At 57.9% G+C, this 9,549-nt stretch overlaps 1 protein-coding gene across 1 annotated transcript in view; it reads right to left on the bottom strand.

The window, feature by feature from the left end:
* Positions 1-4,371: 4,371 nt before the first annotated feature.
* Positions 4,372-9,549, bottom strand: part of ADAMTS10 (ADAM metallopeptidase with thrombospondin type 1 motif, 10) — a 44,208-nt gene continuing 39,030 nt past the window's right edge. The window contains exons 18-24 of the mRNA XM_009577794.1: positions 8,297-8,460; positions 7,737-7,863; positions 6,643-6,772; positions 6,161-6,365; positions 5,761-5,937; positions 4,873-5,029; positions 4,372-4,481 (exon numbers count right to left, since the gene is read on the bottom strand). Of these exons, the coding sequence (XP_009576089.1) occupies positions 4,372-4,481; positions 4,873-5,029; positions 5,761-5,937; positions 6,161-6,365; positions 6,643-6,772; positions 7,737-7,863; positions 8,297-8,460 (1,070 nt within the window). The remainder of the gene's footprint in view (positions 4,482-4,872; positions 5,030-5,760; positions 5,938-6,160; positions 6,366-6,642; positions 6,773-7,736; positions 7,864-8,296; positions 8,461-9,549) is intronic.

Below are 9,549 nucleotides of genomic sequence, written 5' to 3'. Positions count from 1 at the left end.
GAGCGGCGGCATGGTATTTGGCTGCCTGCCAGGTTAAACCACGACAGGCAGTTCCTCGCCCAAGCACACGCAGGGTGGCAGGAGGTGTGGAGAGTGGGTCCCACCCGTGTGGGACCAGGCAGGGGCAGAGCAGCCTGCTCTTCCCAGGCAGGTCCTCTTTCAGGCCAGGCCTTTGACAACCAAAGGGCCACATGCTCAGCCATGCGCTTGGGCCGACATCACAATGGCCTCCTGATGACACGTACGACCGCCTCACTGCCCACTGTCCCCTGCCCCATAAAAAGGCAGCCCTGCCCCTGGCCACCACTCACTGCACTGCTCACCCTTCTATCCAGCAATCGGAGCAGGATAGGAGCGGGGAAGCCTGAGGCAGCGATTGTCAGCTTCTGGGTGCTGCAGCCCAACACCCAACGAAGCGGCCAAATGCAGTCTCAGGGCAACGACAAGAGCTGCCCAACCAAAGAGGACATGTGGCAACTGTTTGGTTGGCAAAGGAAAACTGCAGAGGACGGCACAGAACCCATAGAAGTTAACCTACTGGAAGACCAGGGGGAGCCCATGGAGGTCGACCCATGGAACGATCAGGAGGAGGCCACGGATGTAGACCCAGCGGAAGACCAGGAGGAGGCCATGGAGGTCGACCCAATGGAAGACGATGAGGACGACCCAGTGGACGATCAGGAGGAGCCCATGGAGGTCGATCCAGTCGACGATAGGAGGAGCACATGGAGGTCGACCCAGTCGACGCTCAGGAGGAGCACATGGAGGTTGACCCAGTGGACGATCAGGAGGAGCCCATGGAGGTCGACCCAGTGGACGCTCAGGAGGAGCCCATGGAGGTCGACCCAGTGGACGCTCAGGAGGAGCCCATGGACGATCAGGAGGAGCCCATGGAGGTCGATCCAGTCGACGATAGGAGGAGCACATGGAGGTCGACCCAGTCGACGCTCAGGAGGAGCACATGGAGGTTGACCCAGTGGACGATCAGGAGGAGCCCATGGAGGTCGACCCAGTGGACGCTCAGGAGGAGCCCATGGAGGTCGACCCAGTGGACGCTCAGGAGGAGCCCATGGAGGTCGACCCAGTGGACGCTCAGGAGGAGCCCATGGAGGTCGACCCAGTGGACGCTCAGGAGGAGCCCATGGAGGTCGACCCAGTGGACGCTCAGGAGGAGCCCATGGAGGTCGACCCACTGGAAGACCAGGAGGAGGCCATTGAGGACCCAGTGGAAGACCAGGAGGAGCCCATGGAGGTCGACCCACTGGCAGACCACGAGGAGCTCATGGACGTCGACCAAGTGGAAGACCAGGAGGAGGCCATGGAGGTTGGCCCACTAGGCCATCAGGAGGATGTTGACCCAGTGGAAGAACAGGAGGAGCCCATGGATGTCGATCCCATTCCAGCAGACCTAGACAGGTACCGCAAGGCTGATCCCAGGCTATGCCTGAGGAAGGAAGCCCGTCACGCTGAGAGGCTCTGGCCCCACCCAAGACTCATTCGGCGTGGGTCCAGCTCCTCAGCAGTGGTCAGATATGTGGTGTTGGCCCCACCCAAGACTCATTCGGCGTGGGCCCAGCTCCTCAACAGTGGTCAGATATGCGGTGCCTCTCGCCAGCAGAGTTTGCCAAAGACGGAGGATCAAAGCGTTCCAGAGATCTCTCCTCCTCAAATAAACCTGTCCTAACCTTGGCCTTGTGACACTTTCTGGGCAGCACTGGGGGGAATCGCTGCAACAAGAAGGGAGAACACTTTGTCGAGGTCTAGCACACGAGGCCAGGTCAGGGCCCTTAGCTTTTGAAACAGGGCACATGGTGAAGCCTGGCTTTGGAAACCGCCTCTTTCTTCTTCTGAATGCCAGCTCAGGCACTCGCAGCCAGGTTGGAATCAGAGACTCACAATTCATAGAATGGTTTGGGTTGGAAAGGACCTTTAAAGGTCCTCGGGAACAAGCCCCCTGCCGTGGGCAGGGACATCTTCAACTAGATTAGGTTGCTCAGAGCCCTGTCCAATCTCACCTGGAATGTTTACAGGGATGGGGCATCTACCGCCTCTCTGGACAACCTGTGCCAGTGTTTCACCACCCTCATCGTAAAAAATTTCTTCCTCATATCTAGTCTGAACCTATCCTCTTTTAGTTTAAAACCATTCCCCCTTGTCCTGTCACAACAGGCCCTGCTAAAGAGTCTGTCCATGAGACATGGCACAAAACTTTGTGTCAATCCCCACAGGAACCAGCCCAAAGAATTCAGGGAAGCATCAGCGGTGTTTCAGACATGTAGTTCTTCAAACAATCCCCCCCTAAAATCCCAAACCAGCGTTACTGATACGGGGTCTGTGTGCCCTGGGGTGCACAGCCAACCTGCGAGGGGTCTGCCCGTAGAAGCCTCTTCCTACGTGCCATGCAGCAGCTCTGGGCAAATCTCCACCTCCCTGACCCGCTCTGCTCACTCGGGCTGCAGGGAACCACCCCCCCGCCGCCCAAACCCCTCCTTCAGCGTGAGCACAAGGAGCATCGCGGTGTGGGGCCGCCCAGAGCCCAGGCTTGCCGCTCGAGAAACAAGACTGGGACCAGAAGCTGCGCCCACAATCGTAGCTACTCCTTTATTATAAATCATGCCGTTACGTCGCTCCTCCTCAGAGTTAGTATGTTAAACATTTTTCATTATACATATATCTATATAAAAAGGTGAAAACACCCCCTCCCCTCACCAAAATGTCAGAACGGAGCATGGCACCAGGAAGGAAGGCAAATGAAGGCCCGCTCGACAGCCAAACGGGATTTGCTGAGCACCAGAGAAGCTGCGATCGGCTGACGAGCGGGTAAAAATACAGATGGTAGAGTAACACATGGGGGCTGGCAGGGCGGAGAGGTTTGCTCTGGGGAAAGAGGGGTGTCCGCCTCCCTGCACCGTACGGATAAACCCCAAGGAGAACAGAACATGGCTTTGGACAACATTTCCCATCATTGTGATGCAGAAAGGCCTGAAAATAATAATAATAACAACAATAATGGTAACAATAATGATAACAAAAAGAACATGCTTTGTAGATCGGATATTCAGGTCTCCTCCACAGGCTGTGGTGGCCCATGGAGAAGACACGTGTTGGCCCAGATTTGGCCAGGAGGTGACCTGGAGGAATTTCAAGCCTGCTCTTTTCCCATCACTGGAGGTCTCCTGGGGGCAGAGGAGCGGGTGGCACTGGGACCGGCACCCTGAGGCCACAGCGGCATGCAGCGAGGCTGCCTTTGGAGGCAAAGCACCTTTTGGAGACAAAGCACCTTTGGAAGTAAAGCACCTTTGAAGGCAAAGCAGCCGCGGAGGCCGTGGCGCTCGCTGGGGAGGGCCCTGCCAGGACCAGGCAGACTGCTCCCGAGTCACGGCTTGGCGATGGGGACACTGACGAAGACACTTCTCGTCCTGCATCCTCCTTTGCTTTGCGTCCTGCAGCCCGGCACGTCCTTGACGCCCGTTAAGTGACTGCAAGCCCGAGCACGCCTCAGCCCTGACCTCAGCTCGTGCTTTGAGGTGTCTCTGGAATAAAACATGGTCATAACAGTGACAGGGGCTTTAAGGAAAAATAGGGGGACACCCCAATCGAAGGAGGTTGTTAAGAGAGTTTGAATAATCCCCTCTCCCAGTTAAACTGGTGTCACCGCTCTGCTCAGAGTGACCTGCTCTCTGTCCCCTGCTGCATGTCCCAAGCTGACAGGATGCAAACCAAGATAACAAAATTCCTGCTCCAACCTCACTCCCCACAGCAGCTCATCTTCGTCCATCGCCTAGAAGCCACAAGCCACACTTGTCACCCGTAGAGCCTGAAACCTCCTCCCTGTCTCCCCTGCGATCCCCGAGGGAAAGGCAGCAGCTCCCTGTGCGCTCAGCCTCCCCGGGGACGCCCCGCTGCGGACCACGGTGTCCCGCGATGCCCTGGGGACACGGGCACGGAACAGGACGAGGCAGGAGCGGGGCGAGTGGTGCCGCTTCGGTGGCTGTCTCGGCGCCTGCGGGACCTGGGTCCGCTACTAATAAATAACAATGTCAGAATTTCAAGTAATGTCCCTGCTGCCGCACTCTGCCCAGCTTCTCCCTCTCCCACCGCTCATCCACCGGCTCCTGTCGCACGGGGCCGTGGCGGGTTCTGCAGCGGCTGGCAGTGGTTTAACTGGGAACCTGCCATTGTGAAGCTCAGGGGCAAAGGGTGCGTGTCTTGGGGGACAGGTTTGGGTGACGCCGGCTCCCACTGGAAGCACGACCAGTGTCTGTGTTAGACCCAAGGGAGATTCCCAGGGCGGAGAGGAAGGGCACGGTTCGGCGGCCCTCCAGCGCAGCTTTTGCCTTCCAGTTTTCCCACGGGGGTCACGCTGTGTCCCTAGTGCCCCTGGCATGTTTTACAGCACATCTGTCGGAAGTAGGTCCGGCTGCAGAACTTGAACTTCAGGACGAGCGGGCAGTAGGCCACCTTGTTCACATCCTTGCACTCTGGATGGGCGACAGAGGGAAGCAGGGTTACAGCTGCCTCGGGGGTGAGGAGCTCCACAGGGGAATTCTAACCAGCCCTCTGCAAGCTGCTTTTGCACCCCGATGCCCAGCTCCCAGAGGCTGTTTGCCAGCAAGCAGCAAGATGCAGCCGTGCTGAAGAAGCTACTGAGAACCTCACAGTCAAAAGCCTCTCTTTGCCAAGGTGCAGTTACTTCATTTACCCGGGTCACCAGTTTGGCCTGGGACCAGAGGGGACAGCATCAGGTCTCCCCACAAGAGCCTTACCCCACAGCACAGCACCTAGAGCCCAAATCGGGCTGTGCTGGCTCCGGTGTCCCCCGAGGCTGGCAGGGCTCCGCATTTCCCTCCCCAGTCCCCCCATCTCCCTCACCTTCAGGGTTGTCCGTAGGTCCCGATTCGCACTTGGTCTCGCACTGCTGCATACCAGGTGGCTGCAGGGTCTCCACGCAGTCGCTGGACGGCTGCCCGGTGTGAGCCAGGCACTGGACGGATCTTCTTTGCTGGCCAAGGCCACACTGCGCAGAGCACTGCCGGGAAACAGCACAGCACGGAGCTGTGGTGGCCACCATGGCTTTAATAACGTTGGGGGAGAGGGCATGGCCAGGTCTTAGGAGGTGCAAAGGGTGCTGGATGCAGTCGTCCCTTCCCTCACCAGAAGCTGCAGGGACTTCACCGGCATGGCCGAGCGCTGCGGCCCTGCTTCCTGAAAAGCTTGGTCCGAACCTCCAGGACTCAGTGAAGGGTCTCTCCATCCAGCCCTAAATCACCAGCCTTTCCCAGGCCTCCTGCACCCCGATGTCACCCTGCAGCTCAAGGGGTGTTAGAGGGAAGGGAGGACTGCCAGCGTCGCCCTGCTACAGGCGCCGAGGGCTGGGCTGTGGCAGATGGACCAGCGGTGGCCCCACTTGCAGCTGGCCCAGCCCACAGCTGCAGCCCATCACTCCCACCGCACTGCTCCCCATCCCTACTGTCCTGCTGCCCCCCAGACACCCGTGGGGCCCTCTAACGACTTCTGTGGGGCCCTGCTAAGCCCAGGAGACACTCTGGGTCAGCTGTGCGCTTGGGCCACCTTCACAATGGCCTCCTGAGCCAAGTGGGGGCAAAGAACACCGCCACGGAGTCCTGCTGCCCCCCAGATAGTTGTGGTGGCCGCATTGGGTTCTGCTGGCAGGTAAAAGCCTCACGTGCACTAGGATTTGAGGGGCTGGGGAGACAGAGTCTTCTCCTTCAATAGCTCCATGGAAAGGATTGTCCCTACCTCTCCCCACTCGCCAGTCACCCAGCGTGGCGGTGGGCAGCGCCGCAGGTTGCACCTCATGCTGGTCGGGGGCTTGGAACCTTCGTAGCACTGGGAGGTGGGCAGTGTTGTGCTGTGGTCACCGCTTTTGCAGAGGACAATGCGGTGGCGGAAACCTGGCCCGCAGCTTGGGGTGCACTGCGAAGAGAGGACACACGCGGTCAGGATGTACGGCAAAGAGCAGAGAGGGGCGGCACTGCCTCTCCCCACCAGTGCTCCCACCTTGCCCTGTCTCCTGAGCTGCAAGACCATTTCCCACATTACACTTTCCAGGGCCAGCAGCCATCACCGATGCTCTGGCCTCGTGGCCTCCTAAGGACCAGTGCCATCAGAGAGGTGAGGGCCGATGTTAAGCACTTACCTCAGACCAGTCCAGGGCGACCCACTCTGGAGGGCACGTCTGATTATTGCAAGGCTCAAGCATCTTTGGCCGTGGATGGGTGCAAGAAGCATCATCCAAGGTCTTCTCCTCGGTGCCAGAGATCTTACGCTTGCAGAAGACACTGCGTGTGCGGACGCCTTCGTTGCAACTTCGGCTGCATTCAGACCAGTTCCCAATCACCCACCTGGAGACAGGTAAAACAGCAAAGCTTGCAAGGGGCACGGTGTTCCATTCTTGTTCCCATACTCCATGCTTGTTCCCATACTCCTGTACACAGCCCTATTCCTACTCTGGCCACAGCCTCCCAGGCAGCTCCAGTTGAACCACAGAGTTCCTCCACATCTCCCTTTCCGCTTCAAAAGAGAGGCAAGGGCCAGCCAGGGAGGGGCTGGGACAATTTCTGAGGGAGTGCGCTGAGTCCACCCACACTCCCTTGATCTGCTCCAAGCCATGGTACTCACGCTGGGGGGCACGGTTCGGTATTGCACGGCCTCTGTCGCTCTGGCATTTTGGTTTCAGGGCTACAGAAATGGTTGAAGACAGTTGAGCCATCGGACTGTTTCTTGCATACCACAGATTGGATCTGGCTGCCTGCCAAGAAAAAGAGGCAAGGGGGAAAGAGAGGAGGACCCTGAGGCTTGCGCTGAGCCAGGCTGCAGGTACGAGCCCCACAGCTCTGCTCCCGCGTGGGCAATGTGACGGGGCAGCCACTTGTCACTGCACCTCATCAAGCCTGAACCTACTTCTCTATTCATAACGAAGGCCTCCTTTTGCCTCTAACATCTCCAGGAAAGAATGGATGGGGTGAAGGGTCACCAGCCAGGGCAGTACCCGGCAGAGTTTGCAGAGGATGGAGGATCAAAGCATTCCAAGGATCTTGTCCTCAAATAAACCTGCTCTAACCTTGGCCTTGTGAGACTTTCTGGGCAGCACTGGGGGGAATAGCTGGAACACGATGGGGCAACACTTCGTCGAGGACTAGCATGCAAGACCAGGTTAGGGCCCTTAGCTTGAAACAGGGAACACGATTAAGCCTTGCTTTGGAAACTGCCTCTCCCTTCTTAATAGCAGCTCAGTCACCTGCAGCCAGGTTCTCCAGAGCCAGGAGACATGGCACAAACCCTTGTGTCAATCCCCACGGGAACCAGCCCAAGGGATTTAGGGAAGCATCAGCGGTGTTTCAGTTCACAGACATAGATCTGAAGGCCAGAGGTGCTGCTGCGATCGGCTAACCTGTCCTGCATCGCACAAGTAAAAGAATTTCAGGCATATAAGGCCACCTTCCATCACCTCTACCACTTACACCGCGGTCCAGCCGAAGAACGGCATCCAGGTTGTTTGCCCTGACACTCTGCCCACAAGACCATGCTGCTGACACCAGCTTGCATGTAGCTGAGCGCAGGGTGGGAATATGTAGAAACCCCGAGAGCTCCTTTAGAGCAAAGCAGATGCTAATGTCCATGCGCTGTCTCACGTGGCGCAGACACAGTGCGTGGGAGTCACGGGAGTGCAGACACGTGTCCCCCCCGCCAGCCGACATGGGGTCAAACCTCACCCCCTGCACACAGCGCTGAGCATTTGGTCCACGGGGTGTAGTGCCAGGAGTACTGGTTCGAGGCATCCCTGCCGATGGGTGCGTTGAACTTGTACCGGATCCCCTGCAGTTCTGTCCGCACAAGGACCTGCAGAGAAAGGCATCGCTGAGGCATCAGTGCCGCCGAAGTCCAGCATGGTCATGACTGTCCGAATGGTGTCCCGCCACCTCAGTGTGCTCTCTAAAATCCAGGGCAGCTGACATCTCCTCCCCTTCCCTTTCCAGTCCTTTCCAGCATTGACACGGCAGCCACCAGTGATGACAGTGGTGCAGCCATGAAGGTGACATGATCAAAGAACAAGCTCCTGTGCGCTTACAGATCGAATTGTTCCAAAGCCTGGCAGATTAGGGAGAGAGACCTGAGAGTTTAGCCCAGTTTACCTCTGGTCTCTGTGCCCCTTTACTCCAGACAGCGAGGACAGAGGCTGATTAGCTCCAATTCCCATGTAGTCATGGCAAGGTCTCTTTAGCCCAGACCAGGCCCATACCAGGTAGGGGTATGAAGGAACCATGTTACCAACCATGACAAAGAGGGTGACGTTGGTGGGTCCCAAGGCCTCCAGGGACTCAGGCTCCTCTGGGGATCTCCTGTAGTGGAATGTTGTGCCTGCGATGTCAAAGCGCCGTGGGGGGTCGATGGAGAGCTTCCCGTTGATGTAATACTCGCCGTTCTCCCCTCTCAGCGCTGCAAGGACAGGGGAGCAAGGGTTAGCAGAAAGGCTGAAGGCACCTGTATCCAGCTTCGGCCAGGCGCTTCTCATCTGCCAGGTTCAGAGCACCGCTACAACGGAGGGTAAATATCATCAGCCTCATTTTACAGGGAGGGAATAGGTGGGGCAAATAAAGTAGGTGCCTGGGTCAGGGTCACACAGAAAGCCACTAGCAGAGGTGGGACTAATGTACCCATCATCTTGTCTCAGCCCGCCCGCCACCTCACTATGGAAGGATGATGCTGTGGGGAGCTCAGCCAGCTGCCCGGGGTGGTGATGGGGACCCTTGGCAGTGTGACAAGCTGTGGCCATGAAGCCAGGCTCAAATCCAACTGTGCAAACTGGGTCTTGGCTGCTGGGTCCCCAGAAGCGCGGTTGTGGTTGCCCAAGTGAGTCACTAGAGGGAGATCGGCTCGCTTGCTCGCTCCTGGTCGCATTCCCATGCTCTCCCTGCTTGCTCCCTGCCACCAACACCGCTCTGGTGCCCAGCTCTGTGCCACTCCTGCCCTCGCTGCTGGCAACGACTTCATTGCCATGATGCTCTGGAGCAGGGAGGATGCTCCGTACTGATGAGGATGGAGGATGCTCCCTCCCCTCCCACTGGGGTGCAGGGACAGATCCTGGAGCAGGAGAGACTGGTGTCAGCAGTTGACAGCGATACGAGCTTGGACTGTGCCTCCAGGGCACAGAAATCCAGTTTGGATGGACACGATGAGTCCCCAGCATACCTGGGGCAGGGAGGGATGTCGGCATCCCCGAACCCAGCAAAGGGAGCTGGCCTGGAGGGATGCTGCCAGGAGAGCCCCGCTGTGACCTCCCGCTGGTGCCGGCATCTGGGCAGGCTCCTGCTTCTGGAGAGCCACTGCGGAGGCACCAGGCAGCAAGCCAGCAGTGAGTGCCCCTGCCCACCTCTCTCCGATCACTGTCCATCGCTTGGAGGACAGAAAGAGAAGACAAGGGGAAAGAAAAAAGCCCATTGTAAAAACCAGCCAGAGTCTGGCTGGAAAATTAAGCCCAAGGAAAATCAAGCCCAAGGAAAATCTGAGCAGGTCTATTTTTAATCC

The sequence above is a fragment of the Fulmarus glacialis genome, unplaced genomic scaffold, assembly GCF_000690835.1.
Source record: "Fulmarus glacialis isolate BGI_N327 unplaced genomic scaffold, ASM69083v1 scaffold5515, whole genome shotgun sequence".
Taxonomy (NCBI): domain Eukaryota; kingdom Metazoa; phylum Chordata; class Aves; order Procellariiformes; family Procellariidae; genus Fulmarus; species Fulmarus glacialis.
Note: the sequence above shows the minus strand (reverse complement) of the source record. Positions and strands in the feature narration are given on the sequence as shown.